The 24,235-nt window shown below is 34.6% G+C and overlaps 1 protein-coding gene across 1 annotated transcript; it reads right to left on the bottom strand.

Moving 5' to 3' along the window:
- Positions 1-23,527, bottom strand: LNP1 (leukemia NUP98 fusion partner 1). Its single transcript, XM_074297371.1, has 3 exons — positions 23,252-23,527; positions 2,650-2,904; positions 1-451 (listed from the first exon to the last, which is right to left on the bottom strand). The coding sequence occupies exons 1-3, from the start codon at positions 23,405-23,407 to the stop codon at positions 272-274; spliced, it is 591 nt and encodes a 196-aa protein (XP_074153472.1). The 5' UTR covers positions 23,408-23,527; the 3' UTR covers positions 1-271.
- Positions 23,528-24,235: the final 708 nt, after the last annotated feature.

Raw genomic sequence — 24,235 nt, 5'->3', positions numbered from 1 at the left:
TTAAATATCTTTATTTCTATTTTCAAGAATTAATCCACTCTATTAAAATTACATTGGTACCCTTCTTCCTGAAAGAGAAACAAAGGAGATTACTAACAAATCAAAGGGAAAACATGTTGAATGACAAATGTGGACAAAATCATCTAGGATTTTAGTTTATTGTGTTTTTATTCCAGGCTCTAACTCTGAATGCCATGTAATTACCTTCTTTTATAGATACTACTACTCTCCAGCCTCAATCAAAATATTCATCAAACAAGGTTCATCTACTTTACTTATAGTTATCATGTGAAAACAATGAACTACTCTGGATCTTTTTGCTCAGGGTTGCCATGCTAGTTTCTTCCTCTTCCTTTTCCTTTGATCTCCTCCTTTCCCTTGCTTTCTGATGGGCTTCTGTCCTGCTTCTCAGGCTTTCTCTATCTTTTCTTTCCTTTCTATCCTCAGATTCCTGAAAAAGAAGGATCAGAGAGGTATAAAGTCACCACAACAGCTGACAATGTTTGGCATTTCTCCTGTCATTGCAACCAGACGTGGTAAAAAAAATAAACAAAACATCCCTTATTCAGCAGGCTCCAAATCTGAATGCTCTCATAATAAATCATCCTAAAACTAAGATAAAAGTTATTCTATAATATTTATTTATAATATATTTGCACAACATATAAATAATATAAATATATTTACATATTTATATAATAGTTATTTAGGTACATATGAAAAAAACAATGATTAAATATCTTAAAGCAATGAAAGGGAGCTTGTTATGTGTCAGCCCAGTGCATATGCGACCTAATTCACCCTACTTTTCTTTCTGACTAGAACTTAGCAATCCTGACACCTAGGACAAATTCAGACAAGTAGAGAGAGGTGAGGTACAAAGGACAGTCTGATGACAATGCAGTTATATCATGAGAGGGGGTAGCCTGATCCAAAGAGATTATGCAGGCAACTAGGTGATGCAGTGGAGAAACTACTATTCCTGGAGTTTATATCTATTCTCAGATGCCTTCTAACTGTGTGATTCTAGGCAAGTCTTTTACCTTCTACATGCTTCAGTTTCTCCATTTTACAGATAGTTCCTACCTCCCTGGGTTATTGGGAGAAAGACATGAGATAATACTTATAAAGTGACTTGCAAATTTTAAATCAACATATTGATAATATCTATTATTATTATAAAAGGAAACTTGGGGGTAGGAGAAATGTACCATAGTAGCAGAACTACCAATCCACTTATGTGAAAATATAATTGGTGGGAATCCATGAGAGAAGGTTATGGCAGAGAGAAGATTGGGCCCCTCTCTGATAAGGAAATGTGAACCTCTGAATGTCAGTACTATGGAGCAATATAACGATTCCCCCAAGGCTCTCTTTCTTGTGCAATCTCAACATATAGAAATAACAAAACACCTTAAAATGTGCCACATTCTTTATATATAGTCCTCTTTCCCATTCTTTATTGTATAAGATATTATCTATGTTCTTTAATGTTTGTCAAGTTCATGAGGGGGAAAAATGTAAAATAATTATAAGTTGTCATGTTGTTAGGGGGAAAAATGTGTTCCACTGATATTTATGTAGTTCAAAAAATAATTTAAAAGAACACCTTCAGCATATTCAGTAGATTTTCCTAAGGTGAACTTCTGAGAAGAGATGAATGAGAGTTACACAGAACTAGCAGGAATGAACAATTGCAACCTGCATCATTGAGGAAATGTTAAAAGAGTAATGGAGTAATTAGTAACATTATTGTTAATTATTAAAGTTAATTATCGACATTCTTGTTAATTTTATTGATTAATAATATAAGTTAATTATTATAATTAATTGTTGACATTATTATTAATTTAGATTCATGCAAATGCACAAAGGGAATGTCTTATCTCCTATATCTTCTCTCCTCTGTATTTCTTTAATCTCCTTCAAGTAATTCAGGAACATCTTAGAACTGCTGCTGTTCCCTAAATAGTCTCCAATCAATGGTTCCTAAATACTTTGTGCATCAATATTTTAGAAACACAGAGAAAAGGATTAACAGCCAAAATCTAACATGGACTGCTAACTATTAGGACTGAATCCCAGAGAGGAACAAATTTTCTTCTCTGCTCATGTTGTAAAAAGTAGAAATGAGCAAATCAATTATAGTAGAGGAGTACCCAGTAGATACTTAGTGGAAGGCTTACTATGTGTGATGATAATGGGCCAAAAAAATGCCTAAAATATTGCTATTTATTCCAGCAATCATTATTTTCCAAGGAATCGCTTAACAGTAGAAGAACTAGGCGTGTGATATAAAATTTTATATAACTTTATCTTGACATGAAAATTTTCATCCTATCTATATTTTCTTTGCCTTATGTGTATTTTTTTTTTTAAAAATGACTGACATTAGTTGACAAAGTTTGGTCTTTCAAGATATTCTTAAATTTCTATCCAACTGTTAAAAACCTGTAATCATCAAGATAATCAATTACTATAAATATTTAATATTTAGACAGAGGTGGCAGTTAATAAATGCTTTCTCATTCATTCTTTCAGAATCTCATTACTAATCAATGGTAAACAGAAATAAGTTGATCTTAGATCTAGTTTTCAGTGAATAAGGTTCACTTATCAAATAATATCAAATAATGCCTGTTTACTTACTAAGGACACTGATCTTTTGGTTCTAATGCAGAGTTGCTGCTCAAAGTGTTCTGAAAATTCTTGGATGGAATGTGATCTGCCTTTGGGTTTCATTTGCCCCTGGAATGCACTGCTCTGAGAGCACATTTTGCCTGCCCTCATGTGATGATGGCCTCGGAATCCATGGTCCTCATGAGAATGCCTTCTGGGTTGGACAGAAACTGGAACTGTGGAGGGTCCATGAACACTGGACATGGGAAGGGAAGCAATCTGTGTCTAAAGAAAGGAGAGAGAATTTCCTATATTAATACAGAAGCAAAATATTTATAATGGCTTTCAGCTCAACAAAATTCACTCTGAAACAATTTTACATTTCAGTAAGAATTTCATTCCACAGTGAGGAAGCATAGGTAAGTTGTTTCAGGAATTAGGCTGGATATCCAAGAGTTGTCATTCAGCCTTTATTCTTCTTTACTAGTAGAATGTGAATAAGCAGCTTCTCAAGATTAACCTTGGTAAAGGGAAAATCTAGTCCAACAAGTTTTTGCTTTGGGGAGTGAAGCTACGTGTTCACCAATGCACATTTTCCTAATAAACACCATAAAAAGTCTAAATAATGAGAGTTTTGATAAGGACTTAAAAATGAGTATTAAATATCACCCTAGATTTGATAACTTTGTTTATGTTGTTATTGAATTGCTAAATTTGATTTCAGGAGAAGTAAGCCTCAACTGATTATGGGTAGAAGCTACAATTTTTAGTTATTTTGAATAATTGAGATCAAATGAGATAACATAGGGAAGCCATTTTATAAACATTAAAACATTATGTAAATATAAATAATTACTATTGATTATTATAGCTTTATTTTAAAGCATTTATTTATTTTATTAAATATTACCTAATCATATGTAAAATTTTTTAACAATCATTTTTTTATTTGAGTTCCAAATTCTTTTCCTCTTTCCACTCCTCCCTCCTTGAAAAGGCAAGCAATTTAATAACAATTATATATGTGAAGAGATGAAAAACATTTCCATATTAGCCATGTTGCAAAAGTAAGGATTCTTCAATTTACATTCAGAGTTCATCAGTTCTCTCTCTGGAGGTGGATAGCATTTTTCATCATTGATCCCATGGAATTGTCTTAAATCATTGCCTTGATCAGAGTAGCTAAATCTTTCACAGTTGATCATTCTTACATTATTGCTGTTATTGGGCTCAATATTATCCTAGTTCTGTTCACTTCACTTTGTATAAATTCATTTAAGACATCCCCGATTTTTCTGAAACCAACTCACTTGTCATTTCTTAAATGACATCCATCACAATCATATATCACTACTTGTTCAGCCATTATGTGTATCCCCTCAATTTCCAATTCTTTGCTACTACAAAAAGACTTGCTAGCAATATTTTTTGTACATAGATATTCTTTTCCCTTATATTTGATCTCTTTGAGATATAAGCCTTGAGTCATATTGCTGGGTCAAAGGGTATATACAGTTTTGTAGCCCTTTGGCCATAGTTCCAAATTATTTTTCAGAATAATTGGACTAGTTCACAATAATACTCCATTAATAATAATCCATTAATGTCACAATTTTCCTCAACTTGTCCAGAATTTGTCAGAAAAATATTTTCTGTCATGTTAATCAATATGATATATCAGAGTTGTTTTAATTCACACTTCTTTAATCTGTAGTGATTCAGAGCATTTTTATATGCTCAATAGATAATTTTGATTTCTTCTTCCAAAAACTGCCAATTTATATCATTTGACTATTTATTAACTGGAGAATGGCTCTTATTTTTTATAACTTTGGCTCAGTTCTCTATGTTTGAGAAATAAAGCCTTTATCAAAGAAACTTGTAAAAAAAATATTATTTCCAGTTTTTCCTTCTAATTTCAGCTACATTCATTTTGTTTGTATAAAAGCTTTTTAATTTTGTGTAATCAAAATTATATCTTTTACTTCTTAAAATCTTCTAACTCTCAATTTTCTTCTAATTCTTCCCCATCTATAAATCTGATAGCTACAGTTTTCTATGTTCCCCTAGTTTGCTTATGATATTACTCTATGTCTAAATCATTTGTCCATTTTGACCATATCTTGAGATAAGGTCATCTTGAGATGCTTAGGTATGCCTAGGTTCTACCAAACTGCTTTCTAGTTCTCCCAAGCAATTTTTGTGAAAAAGTGAATTTTTACCCCTCAAAGCTTGGATCTATAGATCTGTCAAACATTAGATTAATAATGGTCATTTGTTGCTGTTGTTATTTGCCTTTTGTTCTCAAGGAGGACCATGATATCAGGTAGTTGATGCCATGACATGCAAGTGAGTGAGGACTATGCAAAGTCACCTGCCTCACTTTCCCCTCCAGAGCCATCTAGGTCCAGTGGTCAGATGTAGATTGAGGGGGCAGCTAGATGGCGCAGTGGATAGAGCACCAGCCTTGAATTCAGGAGGACTGGAGTTCAAATCTAGTCTCAGACACTTAACACTTCCTAGCTGTGTGACCCTGGGCAAGTCACTTAACCCCAGCCTCAAAAAAAAAAAAAAGAAGAAGAAGATGTAGATTGAAACGACTGAAAATGCTCTGGATGCAATAGGAAATCTTGGCTTTTTTAAGCTAAGTTCTGTTTGAGACCATGAAGCAAGGGCATAGTGAAGAGAGACAATATGAAAAGAATTAAGGGAAATTAATCCAATTTGGTTGTAATTAAGGCTAGAAAGACAAATAAAAGAGCATTATGCTGGGACTTGAATAACAGAATAATAAGTTTATTCACCAAGCAGTGGGGAAATCACCTAAGTGCACAGAGTAGGAGTGATGTGATCCAAGGCATACCTTAAGCAGATAGAAGCATTCAAAAGGATAGATTATAGAAGGGAAGAGAATGATAATTTGTTAAACCTTCCCATGCTAAGTACTTTATATTTACTATTAAACATACTTATTTACATATGTATTATGTGCCTAGTCTATTCCAAAGATCCACCACTCTATTTCTTAGTGTCTAATTGTTTTGATGATTTCTACTTTGTAATATAGTTTGAAATCTGGATTTGCCAAGCGGTCTTAATATTTTTTTTCACTGATTCTCTTGATATTCTTGATCTTTTGTCCTTCTAGATTAATTTTGTTACAACTCCTTCTAGCTCTATAAAATAAATTTTGATGTTTGATATGGTACTAATAATTAATTAGTTAGTTAGAAATAACTTAGTTAGAATTGTCCCCTATTATTATATTATTCAGTCTACCTATGAAACTAGTATAGTTGTATTGTCTATTTCCTCTTATAATTTATTTAACTTTTAAGAATTTGGATGTTATATCATTTGGTTCATATATGATCAGTACTGATATTATTTCATTTTCTATGGTGATTTTTAGCAAAGTTTCCCTATTTATCCCTTTTAACTAGGTCTATTTTTATTTTTGCTTTGTTTGAGATCATAATTGCTACCTGTCTTTTTCACTTCAGCTGATGCATAATAAATTCTGCTTCAGCTCCTTATTTTGATTCTGTGTGTGTCTTTCTGTTTTAGGTGTGTTTCTTGTACCAACATTGGAGTCTGATTTCAAATCCATTCTGCTATTTGTTTCCATTTTATGAATGAGTTCATGCCATTCATATTCACAGTTTTTACTAACTATGCATTTCCATCTATCCTATTTTCTTCTGTTTATCCTTTTCTCTTTTTATCTTGTCTCACTTCTAAATCTGTTCAGATCACTACCTTTTTTTATCTGACTTACCTTTCATCACACACACACACACACACACACACACACACACACACACACACACACACAGCCACACACAGCATCTCTTGTCTTCTCCTACATCTCTGTGAAGTAAGATAGATGTTTATTACCAATTAAGTATGTATATTTTCCTTTTTCAATCCAATTTAAATGTGAGATTTAAGCATTGCCCACCTCTCCCACCATTTCTCCCTCCATTGTAAAAGCTCTATCCCAAAATAATCAGCTCATATCTGCACCTTCTTTCTATGTAGAATCCTTTCAACTTCCCTAATAATGATAAAGCTTTTAGAAGACATGTCATCTTCTCATATAGAAAGGTATCTTATCAATTATTCTCTTCATGTTTACCTTTTTATGGGTCTTTTCAGTCTGGTATTTGTAAGTCAAATTTTCTACTCAACTTTAATCTTTTCATCAGTATTATTTGAAAGCCCTCTATTACGTTAAATTATTTTTTCCCTTGAAAGATTATACTCAGGGTTGCTGCACAGGTTATTCTTGGTTGTAATTCCAGTTCTTTTGCCTTTTAGAATATCATATTCCAAGACTTTTGCTCTTTTCAATGTGGCAACTGCTAAATCTTTTGTGCTCCTGAGTGTGACTCTACAGTGTTTAAATGGGCTTTGAGGGGTTTTTTTTTTGGCTATTTGAAGTATTTTCTCTTTGACTTGGAAATTCTGGAATTTGCTCATAAGATTCTCAGGACTTTTCATTTGGAGATCTCTTTCTGGGTGATTGGCGAATTCTTTCAATTTATAGTTTATCCCCTAGATATAAGCTATTGGAGAAGTTGTCTTTGATGATTTCATGAAATATGTCTTAGCTTTTTTCTGTGATCATGACTTTCAGGTAATCCAATAATTCTTAAATTATCTCTCCTCAGTCCATTTTCCAGGTCAGTTTTTTGTTTTGTTTTGTTTTGTTTTGTTTTTTCTGATGAGATATTTCACATTTTCTTCTACTTTTCATTCTTTTGGTTTGTTATTTTGTTGTTTCTTGATGTCTTATGGACTCATTATCTTACACTTTCTCAATTCTAATTTTTAAGAAATTATTTTTTCAGTGAGCTTTTTTGTTTCTTTTTTTATTTGACCAATTCTATTTTTAGTGTGTTGTTTTCTTCAATATTTTTGGTCCCTCTTTTACAAAGCTGTTCATTGTCTTTTCATAATTTTCTTCCTTTGCTTTCATTTCTTTATCTAACTTTCCATCATCCCCTGTTATTATTTTATTTTGAAAATTATTTTCTTCCAGGAATTCTTGTTGGGCTTGTGTCCAATTCACTTGTTATTTTTCTGAGGTTTTGTTTGCAGATGATTTGATTATTTAGCTTCTTCTAAGCTTGTGTCTTGATCTTCTCTGGCCCCAAATTAGAATTCTATGGTCAGGTTCTTTTTTGTTAGTTTGTTCATTTCCCCACCCTATTTCTTTTCTTTTCTTTTCTTTTTTTGTTGGTTCAATCCATTTATGTTCTCCTGATGTCCCAATCTTTTTTTCTTGATTTGTGATTTTATGTTAATGTTGGGTTCTGTTCACAGTGGGAGTGGAGAAGAAGATAATGTGATACTGTCATAAGCTTCAGATTTTTTCACACTACTTTTTTTCATAACTAAGTGGGTTTTTTTTTGAGGGGGGCAGAGGCGAGAAGGTGGTATAAGTTTTTGGTTCTTCCATAATAGTGTGATCTGGGGAGAAGGGTGGTCACTACTTTCCTGATCTGTATTATCTAATTCTTACCAAGGAAGGACCTATGCTACTTTGGGACTGGAGATGATACTGTTTCCCAGTATCTCTAATCCCTTGGGACTAGAAGTTCCCTCAGAGACCCCACTCCCTCTTGACCAAAATTTTCCTCTCTGCCTTGAACTATGATCCTAAAGGAAATGTTGGGAGAGCTCAGTTGAGTGCTTTTTCTACTCCACCATCTTGGCTCTCTCCCCAGAAGTCAGTAGCCCTATTTTTTAAATAATATGATTCTCTAAGTTGAATTCCCTTCAGAAAATGATGTGTAATGAGGAACTGGCCAAGAGGAGGAGTTCAGTCCCTAGAGAATGTGCAGTCTTTTCTGCCTTATGCCAAAACCACATGAATGCTTGGAATAACCAGCTTCCAGCTGGAGAGAATGAAAGCCCTTCTACTTCAAAGTGTGGGCACAGATTCTGTAACTATTCTTCTCCTTTATTGTTGGTAAAACAAAGCTTTTAAATTGTCTGTTGAGCCAGAATTGAATATGCACACTGTGGCTGGTGAAAAATGAAATGATTGAGGAAATAAAGGTTTGAACTTGTAAGCATATCAATTTATTAAACAATACATGCCAGCTGAATAACAAATTAAGATAAGACCTCCTAAGCTTAGGGCAGGACCCTGGATACAGGGGAGACAGATTTTTACCTATTGAAAGCAACTAATTAAATAAGAACAATTAATTAAAAGTAAACCATTAACTAGGATACAAAATTGAAAAATTTAGGGACTTTCCAAGTTGGGAAGGTGGAGAGCAAACAAGTGTAATCACTTGAAATAGGAAAAAGAGATGTCCCATTCCCCTTAAATGTTTGTATTAAATTAAAGGAACATTGAAACAATAACTGATTGAAGAGTATAAGGCCAATTTTCAAATAAGACACACACACATATGTGTCTGAATGTGTGTGTGTTGTTTGAGATGTAGAATTATAAGAAAATTTCTTGTATCAATCTTCACATCTGACTGGGTTTCTGGTCAGCAAAACCTAGGTTCTTAGTTAAGGGAATCTAAGCAGCAGGTGGAGGTATTCCAGCTTCCCAACCACACAGGGATAAGTTCAAATAATGCAAAAAAAAAAAAAGTCCTTTCACAATTTCCACAATTGAATAGTTTTCTCATAAAACAGAAATTGGACAAGACGCATAATTGAATGGAAACTGAGCTAGTTCCAAAACTGAATCACAAGATAAAGTCAGTGTGGTTCATTCAATTATCACTTGCTGTTCTAGTATTCTCAATTTCCTCAGTCCAAAAGGGTATAATTTCAAAAAAAGAAAACTGACTTTAACTGGTGGCAATAGAGCAGGCAAATTTCCTTAAAATACATGATTCTGTTCATCAACTTCTAAATCAGTTACTGAAAAGTATTTATATATACAGAAAAATTACAAATAAATGAGTTCAATATTTCTACCCCAAATCGGAATTTTCATCTGGAATAATGCATGAGCCTCTAAGTCTAAGAACCACAAATCAATACAGAGTGATTTAAAATGTGGTTTTTAGAGGAAATTTTAAAATCTTTATCAATGATTTTGCTAACTCTAAAATGACATGACTATAGGGATGAAAGAATGAATAGAAGTGCTGCTAGTTTGCAGAAATGATTAAGCCCTTTTGATTCAATTTTCTTGATCCATTCTACAGTTTTTCTCAATTCACCAGCATGTCACTGGGTAGGGAGGAAGCAGACAAATAGGGAAGCGAGCTTCATATTCCTTTGTTCTGATTTCATAAAGGTCACCAAGGCTGTGAAGTAAAATTTCTTTGTTCATTTTGGCTGCAATTGCAGATTACAATAAGTTCTGCCAGAGAGTAGGGTTTCCTAAGGGTAACCAGTGACTGCCCAAGGTATTACATGTTCTTGCAGGCTAAATATACTCAAACAATGGTTTAGGCTAGCTCATGAGGCTCATAAAGCTTTAAGACTTTTGCTTTAGATAGAAGTATGCAACATGTAAATGGATCGCTGATAGCAAATTCTTCCTTTGTATGTGATGAAGCAGATGGCAAGTTATTTATAGTTTAAAAGAGGAAAAGTCTGGAAATAAAGCATTTGGATTCAGAGATTCTAGGTTCACATTCTGGCTTTGCCATTTACTAGTTGCATAATCTTAAGCAAATTATTTATTACTTTAAACAAACAAAATTTCCTAAGAACAGAGAGAAATATAAATCAAATACTAGAAAGGAAATAGCCGGGGGGGGGAAAACAGAAAAAGAAGAAAAAAAAAGGAGTAGATGGCTTCTAAATCCCTGCAGACTCTAAATTGAATATCCTTTGTGCCTCAAATGGATCAATTCTGAGAAAAGATAAAGTTATAAGAGATGGGGATAATATTAATTAATTAGTTGATCGATTTGTTGAGTTCCTTTTCACAAGGAGTACAAAACCTTTAGCACACAGAAGTTTCATTTCTTCTTACAACATCTCTGGTAAGCAAGAAAGAAGTAGGTAATATTAATCCAGTGAGGGGAGGAAAGACATTGATTGACTTGATAAATATAAATTAAGTAAGTAAAAAAAGAGATAATGAAGAGAAAGATTGCTTGAATACATTCCAAGAGAGATGTTTTTTTCTCTCTATTGAGACCATGTTTCTTAAAATGCTTTAGGTCATTATATGTATGCCATGAAGTCCTATTTTACTTGGTTAAATCACTTTCTAAAAAAAAAAAAAAAAAAAAAAAAAATCCATTTTGCCTACTAATTACAGAATTTGGTGTTGTCTATATTAAAAGCCAAATAAATTAATTTCATTTGTGTGGTAAATACCTGAGGCAGAACTCATGTCACATTTTTGTCTACCATTAATTGCAGTGACTAAACTATTGATTATAACTAAGACATCAAAATATGTAAAAATGAATGTGTATAATATAGTGTGATATTTCCTAATAATCCCCACATTTCCTAAGTTTTTCTCTTCATCTTCACTCTTTTGGAATAGGGTAGGCTACATCTCTCCATCAGGGTTCTGGGGGAATCCATGAGGGGAAGGGCGACTCTAATACTATCAGCCTGAACATTCCAGGAATGTTCCTCATCCTCTGTTAGTTACCATTGCTTAGTACTTTAGATCTAGTAACCAGTTTACCTCAATTAGCTTTTTGTTGTTGCTGTTTTGTCATTTCAGTTTTATCTACCTCTTCATGACTCCTTGTGGGGTTTTCTTGGCACAGCTACTGAAGTAGTAGTTTGCCATTTCCTTCTCAAGCTCACTTGACAGATGAGGAAACAGAGGCAAATAGGGTTAAATGGTCAGGCCAGGAAGTCTATCCACTGTGCTACCTAGCTGCCTCAATCAACTAGCTTTTACAAAGGGATATTTATTTCAAAGATAGAGAAAGAACAGAAGTACAACCATTTCACCCTAACTCCTCAGGGCCATAAGGACACAGTCTTGCTTTTACCCTAGTTCCACTGAGTACAAATCCAAATTCAGCATTGCTGCTACATGAGTTTATATCTCAGCTACCCCTAAACTGGGTCCTGAAGGTTACTCCTTAATCCTTGAGGCGTCTATGCCAGCTGGCATTGATTGGTCTTTTAGACTTTTCAAATTCACAAAAATGTTGCCCACTACTTCCTTCATCTAAGAAAGAAAGAAGAACAAAGATTGAGAGGGAGGGAGGAAGGGAGGCAGGAAAAGAGGAATGGGCAGGAGGAAGGGAGGAAGGGAGGAAGGGAGGAAGGGAGGAAGGGAGGAAGGGAGGAAGGGAGGAAGGGAGGAAGGGAGGAAATGTTAAGGGATAGGTCAATTCTCCAAGAGCCTCCACAGCTGTGGATCATAACATCCGTAGGGGTTGCAGAGCAGCCTTTGATGACACAGGTGTTGTGGATTTGGGAATGAGATAAATTGGAAGCAGAGGGAAGAGAAGGGAGGTCAGACAAGACAACGGCCTCTCACTCAGAGAGGTCAGAGAACAGCAACTGCCTCTCAGTCTCTTGGTATTAGCCTCTCACAAGAGGAGATCCATTCTGCAGGACCGATTTGGCTCTCCAGCAGATACTGTCAGGTGGCTCCCCTGTATTCCAACTAGGGAGGGAAGGAGGAAGGGAAGGAGAGAGGGAAAGAGAGGGGGAGGAAGGAGTGAAAAGAAGGTAGGAAAAAGAGAGGGAAATGAGAGAGGGAAGGTAGGAAGGAAGACAGAAAGAAGGGAGGGAAGGAAGAGAAGGAAGAGAATAAGGGAAAGGAGGGAGGAAGAAAGGGAGAGAGAGAGAGGGAGGAAAGAAAAAAGGGAGGGAAGGAAAGAAAAAAGGGAGGGAAGGAAAGAAAAAAGGGAGGGAAGGAGGGAAGGAAAGAAAAAAGGGGGAGGGAAGAAAGAGAAGGAAAAAGGGAGAGAGAGAGGGAGAAAGGAGAAGAGGGAAGGAGAAAGAAAGGAACAAAGGAATGAAGGAATGAACGAGCGAAGGAATGAAGAAGAGGAAAAAAAGGAAAGAAAAAGAGAAGGAAGGAGAAATTCCAAGGCAAATGAAGAACTAAGGACTATATTTATGAAGCTATATGATAGCCTTGGCTGGGGAGAGGTACTGAGGCTTCTTCTAAACAGTTTTTTCTCTTATAAGGTGCCATCCATTAAGAAGTCAGACAAAGAAAAGTCAAAACAGCTTTGCTCATTTGAACTTTTTGTATACTACCCCTGTCATTCAAAATGGCTCTTGTTTATCATATGATTAGCAAACAGAACCATTTTCAGAAGTTCTATACATGCTCCACAATCTCTCTAATGCTCTTGTTACAAATCACTTTCTCAGAAGCAGACTCCTAGCATCTTCCACTTAGGAATTGAATTAGCATCACTTTGTAAATATATTATTACTCAGTGGCCAGCCCCTTAATATGCTTTAAAAAAATTCTTAAAAAATGATAGATGTTTTTTCAGAAATACTTCTGAAATACTCCTGGACACCACTTCCCAATAGTAAAGGCTAACAATAGGCATATGCTACTTGGTTTATTATGTCTGATATTAGTTTGCTTCCAGGTGGAGCCTAGGAAACAAGTAATATCCAAGAATGGAACCAAAATGCTCTTTTTGGGTAACATCTACATGCACTCAACCAACAATGTCAACAAAGAAACAGATTTAAATGGTTGAGTCATATAGATTTTTTTACAAAAACATTGCTAGCAGAAATTAAAAGTTCATTATTAAGAAACCCAGATTTAAGGGCAGCTAGGTGGTGCAGTGGATAGAACACAGCCCTAAAGTCAGGAGGACCTGAGTTCAAATGTGAACTTAGACACTTAACACTTCCTAGCTGGGTGACCCTGGGCAAGTTGCTTAACCCCAATTGCCTCAGGAAAAAAGAAGGAAAGAAAGGAGAGAAAGAGAGAAAGAAACTTAGACTTGTTCTGTGCAGGTTTTGCAAGAAAGTAGTAGAAATTGAATGAGATATATCACTGCAGGTTGTAAAAGTTTATGCCCTATTAACTACTTTGAAAGAAATGATCAATAGACCTCATAATGTAGCAGAAAACGGGTTCCTATACTACAAAAAAAAAAGAAGAAAGCCCTGAAATATCACTGAGAACAATAGAAAGCTCATGATTACAGACCAACAGACCAAATTACTGCAACTTGCCAAAATAATTCAGGAACATTTACAATAGATGTTGCCAAACCAAACACACATAATTTCCAAAGTCTATGGAATGAAAAGCTCTCAAAATAGAGATCTAATGAAAAAATAAAAAAATCCAAGGGAATGGGATAAATTACATACCAATTGTCTAGTCGGCTACTGGAATTGTCTTGACGATTTAAGCAAGACTTTATAACTCATATATTCAATTTAAAAAATTAGTAGTCTATCAGACACAAGACATAAAATAGTAATAGTAGCATAGTAATTTGTCTCAAGACCATTTCCATTTTGAACTTCATAAAATATAAGCTGGGAAAAAAGGAATAATAATATCTCATATTTATATAGAGCTTTAAGATTTGCAGAGCACTTAAACATATTATCTCATTTGACCCTCAGAATAGGAAAGGAATAATCCTTTAAGACTAATGGTATTATCATTCCCAATTTTACAAAGTTTACAAAATTTTACAAATTTTACCAAAAAAATTACAAAAAAAAATAAAGAAAGAAAGAAACTGAGGAAGTCCAATATGATATCTACCAGACCACATAAAATGAATACAACTACATAAATGCAAACTGTGAATGTTAACTGAGAGAAGCAAAGCCAGTGAACCTAGTTCAAATTCAGGTAAATGTAGAAACCCCTGGAGCTGGGGAGGGGAGGTGGGACAGAAAAGCCAGCACAAGATCCTTTAGAGACCTGATTCCACATAGGAACCAGAAGCAGAAGATGGGGGAAAGTGGGGAGGCAGGTGGTAAGTCAGGTCAAATGCCACTAAAGAGTGAAATTGGAGCCATATTCTAATACTGGCTAGTCAAAAATAGAAAAAAAGATAAAACCAGGACCCACGGGCCATTGAGCAAGGTGTATGTATGTCTTGGAGTACTAGGAGAATACTTTCCAATAAGAGACAGAGCCAGGTCAGCTCTGGCCAGAGCTTGCTGTGGACCACTATAAGAGAAAAGACAAGAAAGGGAAGATCTTCTACAGATCACCCCATTGAGGAAGATAGAAGCCACAGCATCCAGATTACTTGTCCCATCAGTCTGTCCCAAAGCATCATAGGGTAAATATCTCAAGCACAAAATTCCAAGCCAAGAATATATGCTTAAAAAAAAAAAAAGTAAAAGAAATAGTTTGAGTTTGGAAAAGCCCACAAACTAGGAGAAAAAAAAAAGAAAGAAAGAAAGAAAGAAACATCTAACTATGTTTCAGGCACTGTACTAAGTGTTTTACAAATAGTATCTCATTTACTCCTCATAATAAGGCTGATAGGTAAATGCTGTTATTATCTCCATTTCACATTTGGGGAAACTGAGACAGGCAGTGGTTAAGTGGCTTTCCCAGGATTAGAAAGCTAAGTGTCTGAGACCAGATTTCAGCTCAGGTTTTCCAAATTCTAAGCCCAGCATTCTATCCATTGTGCCACCTAACTGCCTGAAAGGTTAACCCAGTGAGAGTAACTCCTTAACAACTACAAGTAGAGCCTCAGAAAAGGAAAAAATGGCTTAACTGCAAGGACTGATAGAATGTCTGAAAGAAATAAAACAAGAGATTAAAAACTAAAACTAGAACATGAGTATTTAGGAGGGAAAAAAAAGAATAACCTACCTACCTACTATTCAGGTAGTTGACTCATTAAAAAAATAAGATGGAACAAACAGAACTTAATGACTGCATGAGACAATAAGTAATATTACAACAAAGTCAAAAGATTGAAAAAATTAGAAGAAAATGTCTACAATCAAGAATAACAGACTCAGAAAACTAGTTAAGGAGAAACAATATAAGAATCATCAGACTTCCTGGGGGGAAAAAAAATGACCAAATAGAAAATGAAATAAACAAAATATATTCAAGAATTCATAAAAGAAAATTGACCAGATCTATTAAAATCATTTTTAAAAATTGTGGCATATATTGTATCTAGGATATGCTGTAACACATTTAACATGTATGGGATTGTCTGTCATCTAAGGGAGGGAATAGAGGGAGGGAGGGGAAAATTTTGGAAAAGAAGTGAATACAAGGGATAATGTTGTAAAAAAAAAAAATTATCCATGCTTATGTACTGTCAAAAAAAATATATTTATAAAATTAATAAAAAAAATGTGGAAGGGAGAGGGAGAAAGTGTAATGCTGGAGAAACTGAGCAAGATAGAGATTAGAGAGTATTCAATACAGAATTTATTAAATGGAGAAATTTACTGGGACCAAATGGATCCATGGTTGGTCCCAGTGCTGAAGGAGACTATAGTCTCAAGGAATCCAGCACTGAATATCAAAGTGCAAGACTCTTTTATAGAGTAGCAAGAACAATGACATAATGGGGGAGGTACCTGGATGAGGATGACCTAATGGGGGGGGGGAGGTACCTAGGACTACAGGATGGTTGGAGGTACTGGAGAGGCTAAAGATATCTAAAATGGATAAAGATGGTTATCCCATCAAACATTAACAGGGAATGGTTATAACCTGAGGTTATAACTGAACAGTACAATTAGAGAAACTGGGTCAGGATATTAAAAGAGAACTGTGGCACAACAAAAGAATGCACTAATTGTGTCCTGAAAGAGAAACCAAATTGAAGTCATCCAAAAATTTCCAAGCTTTAAAAAAAAAAAAAAATACTAAAATTGGCTGAGAGAAAAAGTTTAAGTATGTAAGACCAAAGTATATAAGAATTAGCAGCAATAATTACAAAGAAGAGAAAAATCTTAGAACACAATATATCAAAAGGCAAAAGATAAAGACTTTAAAAATAATAATAATAATTTATCATGAAAAAATATATAATCCTACAAAGGGAATGATAGATTTTACTAAAATGGAAAATATTCAAACTTACATTTTACTTGCAGAAACAAGTACATATGTAAATATATATTGTATAAGGCGCATAAATACAAATATATAGAAAGTAATTAAATGTATAGTGGTTAACAAGGAGGGTGTAAACTGCTGGAGAGATCAGGAAAGTTTTCATACAGAAAATGATACTTGAATTGCATCTCAAAAGAAAAAATAATTTTATGAGGCAGATTAAAATTGAAGGAGGTAGTAAATTCCAAACATATCAGACAGCCTGAAGATAGGGCATTGTATGTGATAAACCAAGAGACTAGTTTTGCCAGATTATAAAGCACAGGAGAGAGAGTAATGTATAAAGAGGTTAGAAAGATTTGCGAACAATTTGCTTCAATTGCGAACAAGCTTTGTAAAATTTTAAAAACTAAAAAGGATTTTATATTATATGCTACAAATAAGAAGAAGCCATTGGAGTTTAGAGTTTATTGAATTGGGGAGTAATGTTGTGAAAGAAGAAATGGCAAATTCTGAGATTATGATCCTGGGAAACTAGGAGAGAATTATTGAGTAACTTCAATTTGATTTCTCTTTCAGGAAGTGATTATTAGTGCATTCTTTCTCCCTCCCTCCTCCCTCACAATTTTTTATGATTCTAATAGATCTGGTCAGTTTTCTTTGATGATTTTTTGAATGCTTATGCCTCTGACAGAAATAAAGAAGTCTGGAAGTGGAGAGGGGTTAGAAGGAAAGATAATTAGTTCAGTGTTAGACATGTTAATTTTATGATATCTTCAGACATTCAGTGAAAATGTTGGCTAGGCAATAAATAATGCAAAGCTGAATCCTAGGGGAGAGACAGGGGCTGTATAGTAGTTCGGTGTATCAACAATTAAAGTGTAGAGGAAGAGGAGAAGATGGTCACAGAGAGAACCTTGAAATAACAACTACTTGTGTGAGAGTGGGGGTAGGGAGGAATGTGATAAGTATGATGAGATGGCAAAGGAGATTGTGAAAGAGCTGTCAGACAGGTAAGAGGAGAATGAGGAGTGTGGTATAGGGAAAACTCCAAGAGGAGAGATATGTCAAATGGAAAGGGTAAGGACAATTCCTGATGCAAAGACCATAGCTGAGTAGAAATTTTTAAGGGCAAACACAAAATTCAAAAGAAACCTAGAAAAGCAAATACACTTGAGCAATGGAAAGGAAATCGAGTGCTGATCTTCTAATGAGGAAAAATATATATATATGTGTGTGTGTGTGTGTGTGTGTGTGTGTGTGTGTGTGTGTGTATGTATGTATGTATGTATCCCTTTAAAATCCTAATGTCTTTAAGGATAACAGAAGGATTTTTAAAAAGTCAAATATAGGACTTGGTATGGGATTGTCCTATTTTGTTAGTCTTAAAAGAGGAAAGAAAAGGCAGCAAGAAACAAAGATATTAGAAAAATGAGAAAGGGAGGAGAATTGACTATTTCATGTAAATGAAATGCTTGAGAAGAAAAGGAAAGAAACATTGGAGGACAGGTTAGTGAGAACAGATACTTAATAAACTCATTTTTATATGAACTAGATAAAAGAATGATTGAACATTCATCACATACAGAATTGGGTTTAAAAGTACATTAAACTCAAGAGGGAAATGGACAGAGACAGGGGAAGGAAAGAATGACGTATAAGAGAAATAACTATTTCTCTCATATTAATAACCAATTATAATTGAGATTAAGATTTCCCCTTTTCTATTTCCTTATTCAGAAATCAACCCTTTATAAATTATGTCTGAAGGACATTGCTGATAGAAGAGATTGCTCAAATCCTTGAGGGTATGTGATCTCCACCCAACTAAGAGACTTTACAAACAGAAATCCAGTCTAAGCAAGATTTTGCTTTTAGGAAATAAACCCCAATTTGACCTTGGAAATTCCCCTTGGAAATTAGGATTATCTAGTTTATGAAAGGAAAAACCAATGAGCAAAGTCTATGTAAGGATGTATTCTTTTGCCCAGATGGTAGGAGGCAGCTGATTCTCCAGATTAGATCATGCTCTCTGCTGGAAGAGCTGAAGACTTTTTACCTACCTCCTCATTAATATGTCCATCCCCTCATTGAGTATTAACCAATCAGTGTTGATTTCCACCCTCAGGTACACCCCCCTTTTCCCAAAAACTAATTTATAAGCATTCAGAAGCCCCCAAGTTTTTTGTTTGATTTATGAGACAGCCAAATGCCCATGCTTTTATTAATGATTCACTAGCCATAATTAATAAAAGTTATTAATTATCCAGAAATAAAGTCTCATGATCCTATGTCACAAGTATAAAAGGGATAGTAAGGGAATAATCACAAACAAAGCAAATTTCACCAGTGGGGAGGGAAGAATAGTAAACATAAAAAGTAGATTTAAAAAGAAAGTATAAGAGTTAAAGATAGAGGTCTAGCCTTGGTGAACAAAGAAAGGGAAGAGAGGTAGAAGTAAACCATTTCAATTATTGAATGCTAGCTTAAATCAAATTCCTATTCTTTGTTCAACCCTGTCTTCTTTATAAAAATGTACCACAGTTCTCTTTTAATGTCCTGACTCAGTTTCCCTAATTGTCCTATTCAGTTACTCTGCCTCAGATTATAACCATTCCCTTTTAATGTTAGGATAAAGGCCTAATATCTTAGACCTTATGCTATAGTCATTCCCTCTTAATGTTTCATGGGATAAAGGTCTTTATCCATTGACATCATTAGAATATCAGGAGCCTCTCCAGTACCTCCCATTATGTCATCCTAGGTGCCTCCCCCCATTAGGTCATCCCCATCCAGGTACCTCCCCCATATAAAAGAATCTTGTGTATCTGACATTGGTGCTGGATTCTGATAGTCTCCTTCAGCCCTGGGACTAACCATGGATCTGATGTAGGTTGTGGTCCCTTTAAGAAACTAATCCTTTCAGACTGATTTATTCCTTTCTGATTCCCAGTCCCTCCTAGCTGATGCATTATCAATTCAAGAAGCTAGGACCTTTGATTCACAAATCCTGTCAAAAGCACCCTTTTGAATTCCAATAGGAGATCCAGGCTCTCACAACCCTCACCCAGATCTGAGCCAACTTGGGATACCACCCACAGGCCCCTTTTGCTATAAAAGAGCCAAACTGGAGCTCTCTCTTTGCAGGAGTCTCAAACATGGCATCCTTACACTGGCACTGTGAAGGGTTTCTGCCCACCGGTGCCAGCCCTGGCTCTGGTGTCTCTCTACCTTTTACCCTTACTTCCAAACCCCAAAATAAACCTCTTTTATCAATCTAGGATTTCGGGTCTGTAAATTCCTTTACAGAGGGCTCTTGCGCCACTACTAGACCTCATTTAACTCTGTATCCTTGCACTGAATCCAAAGAGGTTGCAGGGGAGCGCTATTTGACTCCCTGTACCCCGAACCTGCCACTAGTCCTCAATTAATTTAGATATTCCTTATCTAGTTCTCATCAGATCCATTGGTCCCAGTAAATCTCTCCATTTAACAAATTCTTTATGAATACCCTCTAATCTCTGTCTTGCTCAGTTTCTCCAGCATTACAAGAGGGAGTCAGATGCCGGAGGGGGGGGGGAGGAAGGAAAAATATATAAGTAGTTTCAATGGAAAGAAATACTTGATTAACAATAATAACTATGAATTAGAATGGGATGAAACCACTTCTAATTTGGAGGAGGTCAGGAAACTGGTTTAAAATAAGAATCCAATAAGAAACTTGAAACATAAAAATTCACACAGGACTAAAAAAAGTGGAATCAGAATTTTTTTTTATCCTTCAGATGAATTAAAGAAATGACAATCATTCTCTCTGAAGAGAAATAATAAAATAATCTTGATTATAAGAGATAAGCAGGGAAAATATGCTTTAAGGTACCACCGATGATAAAATAAAATCAATATTTAACATATATGCAATAAATGGCATAGCAATCTGTGTACTTAAAAGTTAATTGAATTATAAGGAGAAATAGAGAAAGAAGAATAGATGGTACCTTCTTTAGACCTAGAAAAATCTTTCAAAAAATAAACATTAAAGAAAATGAAAATCTGAATAGAATCTTAGGAAACTTAGATATAATAGATCCCCGATGATTATTGAATGAGAACAGAAAGGAATATACATATTTTTCTTCTACAAAAATTGATTGTACTAGGATATAAAGATCTCATAAACAAATACCGTGAATCAGAAGTATTCAACATATACTTCACTGATGGCAATACAACCAAATTTGAAAAAGAATTCAAGTTTTAAATAGATACTAAGTAATTTTGATCCTAAAGAATCACTGGACCAAAGAACATATCATTGAAGCAATATGCAATTTCTTTCTTTCTTTTTTTCTTTTTTTGTTGTTTTTTTGTTTTTGTTCCCTGAAGCTGGGATTAAGTGACTTGCCCAGGGTCATATAGCTAGGAAGTGTTAAGTGTCTGAGACCAGATTTGAACTCGGGTCCTCCTGAATTCAAGGCTGGTGCTCTATCCACTGCACCACCTAACTTTCCCCCCCCCCCCCCCCCCCCGCAATTTCTTTAAATAAAATGAAGTAAAGAGAAAATATACTAAAAAATTTGGGATATAGCCAGGATAATCTTGGGAAAATTTACATCTCTCAACATTTTCATTTGAAAAAAAACCCACAACAGCAACAACAGCAACAACAATGAATTCGGCATGTAACTAAAAATATAACAAAACCATAATTAAATAAAAAAATAAAATTTCTTGAAATCAAATGAGATCAGGAAAATTGGGAGAAAAAATGATTGTTAATGAATCTAGGGTGTTTTTTTTTAAGCTCATAAAAGTAGGTAAATCATTAACTTATTAATTTAAAAAATCTAGTCATTATGAAAAATTTTAAAAGAATAATTTACAATAAATGAAGAGAAATAATAATGAAATGATTACAATACATATTATAATATGCATAATAATATGTATTGTAATCATTTTATTATTATTTATTATTATATGCATAATAATAAAACTATCATAAAAGTAAATTATTTCCTCCAATCACTAGCCAAAAAATTGATTAATTAAATTAAAGGGAAGAATATTCATAAAAATACAAAATACCAAAGTTCACAGCACAGATCATTTTAAAATCTCAATCTCAGAAAAATAAATTGAACAAACTACTAAAGAGTAAGAGAAGAAAAAAATTTCTGGACCAGATGGATTCACAAGTAAATTCCATCAAACTTTACAAGAATAATTATTTACAATATTTCATAAATTGTTTGCAAAAATAGAGAAAGAAAGAATCCTACCAGCCTCCTGTTTTGAATCTAAGATGATCCTGTTGAGTAAATCGGAGAGAAACAAAGAAAGGAAGCTATAGACCACTATTTCTAATGAACAATAACACATAAAATATTGATAATATATTAGCCAAAAGGCTAAAACAGGACATTAAGAATATTTTACACCACAATCTAATTGAAGCATCATTAAAAAGGGAGAGAGAATAAAAGGATGTTCAGAAAGGGACATAACTATATATGCCAGTGTTGCAACTAGCATGCTAAAATTGATGAATATCAAATAAAAATACAAAAAAAATTCAAATCTCCCTCCTTTTTAGCCTCCCTACTCCCTATACCAGCAATTAAATATATATATATAGGGAAAGAAAGATATATTCTCAAAGTCAAGAATCTGACCTATTGCAGATGAAGTGTGCAACAAGATCCACATATTCATGCCTTTTTACACAATACTCTTTTTTAGTTCTTTGTATAAAGAGATGTTCATATTTGTTAATGTCAAGTTCACAAAGATAAAGGTTTGGTTTTTTTTTTAATGTAAACTGTGATAACTGCCTCCATTGTAACCAAGGATGAATATGTTAATTTACAAGAGTAAAATACTTTTTCAACCTAGATTCACAGAATGAAAAAATGATAGAGTTGTAAAGGAACTTGGAAATCATCCAGGCTGATCTCCTCAGTTTTTACAAATAAGAAAACTGAGGCCTAGAAAAATTAAGTAAATTTGTCATGGTCACGATCTGATAAGTGATACAAGTCTAAAAGATACTTGAATGGATTAGGTATTTTTCACATTTCCTAAGAATAGAAGAGGAAAATAAGCTTAAATTCCCTAAAACATATTCAGGGGAACCAGGACTAAAAATAAAGTTCATCCTCTCCCACCACCCCTCCACACACATAGCCCAATACATCTCCAACATCTTTTGGCCTTGAAGAAACTTAGAATGAAGGGCTACTTCTTGGTTATTGGTGGCACAAGAGGTAACATAAAGAATTGTATACCTATACCAGTATAGAATTAATAGTAAGACTCCCAGCAAAAACTGGAGACTACTGTCTTTTTGAAGACAAAAACTGCTGCTTCTATTTATCTTTGAGATTCAAGGTGACTACATGCAACTATTTCCCTTCACCAGCTTCATAGTGAAAGCTTTGTTCCTAAGGCACTGTGTCCATGCAGAAAACATTGTTGGTTTCCTGTCTCAGAGTAGAAAGATTTGGGCTGTCTCTCTCCAGTAAAAGCTCAAATGAGTTCAGGGAAAGAAAAACAGATTAAATTAATTCAAGGCTACATAAACTTGGCCATCAACAAAATCTTTAAAAATAACTGTTGACCAACTCCCTTCCTTTATTTCCCCACTTCTGTTCTGCAGCAATAACTTACTGGACAAGGCAGGGAGGTTCTTCGATCTCTGATTTTCTGGGCTCGGCGTTCCCTATGGTTTCTTAATTCTTTCTCATTTTCATCCATCCAGCTGTGGCCCCAGAAGCTGCTCATCCATTTGGCAAAAGATACATCATCATCATCTTCATATTCCATGTACAGACGATTCAAAACAGCAGAGTTTATTACTCAGTATGATAGAAGAAAATATTTTAAAATAGACCTCCAACAAGATCTCTTCAAAACATGAAAAGAGAGTGGAGTTTCCAATTGGTCTCTGATAATGAGATCCTCAAAAAAAAAAAAAAAAAAAAAAGATTTATAAAATAATGACATGCATCATGGAGAGCTTTAGGCAGTGTCTATTTATAAGTTAACCTGCTCCCCCTCCTTCCCCCCCCCCTTTCAAAACAAGAGGCTTTTTAATCTTTTCATTACAGGGATGCTTATGCTACATAGCCTTAAGGGTGGGAAGCCCAGTCCACTAGCTTGTTTTCCTATGCACTCAGTTATTTAATGCATCTCCAGCTGTCAATAACATTGGAATGCAACCAGCTAAAACATGCCTGGAAGGTGGAGGATAGCTTGGAAATGGGGCCATGGTCGGAAAGTATAGGAATGGATGTATTGACCTAGACCTGAAAGAAGAACAGCTATGGGCAACCATGGTCATTCGATTCCTGTTCCCTACTATCACAAAAAAAAAAAAAAAAAAAAAAAATTTAAAAGAGAGATTCTGGCTAATGAAAATAATAATAATAATTCATAGGTAAGCCTTTGTAAAAGGCTTCCTCAATAGAAACTCTATAAGATAAAATCAAGATCTTCTCGGAAAGGGTTCTACATTAATTTTCTCAGAATGAAGAGAAGGGAAATGTGTTCCACAAAGAGAATTTTATCTGTGGCTTAATAGTGAAAAATTAGAATTTTATCTCCCTCCTTCCCTACTCCTTGCACCCAAAATCTTTAAAAACATAAAGGGAA

The sequence above is a fragment of the Sminthopsis crassicaudata genome, chromosome 3 (genome assembly GCF_048593235.1).
Source record: "Sminthopsis crassicaudata isolate SCR6 chromosome 3, ASM4859323v1, whole genome shotgun sequence".
Classification (NCBI taxonomy): domain Eukaryota; kingdom Metazoa; phylum Chordata; class Mammalia; order Dasyuromorphia; family Dasyuridae; genus Sminthopsis; species Sminthopsis crassicaudata.
This window is presented reverse-complemented; position numbering and strand designations above follow the sequence as displayed.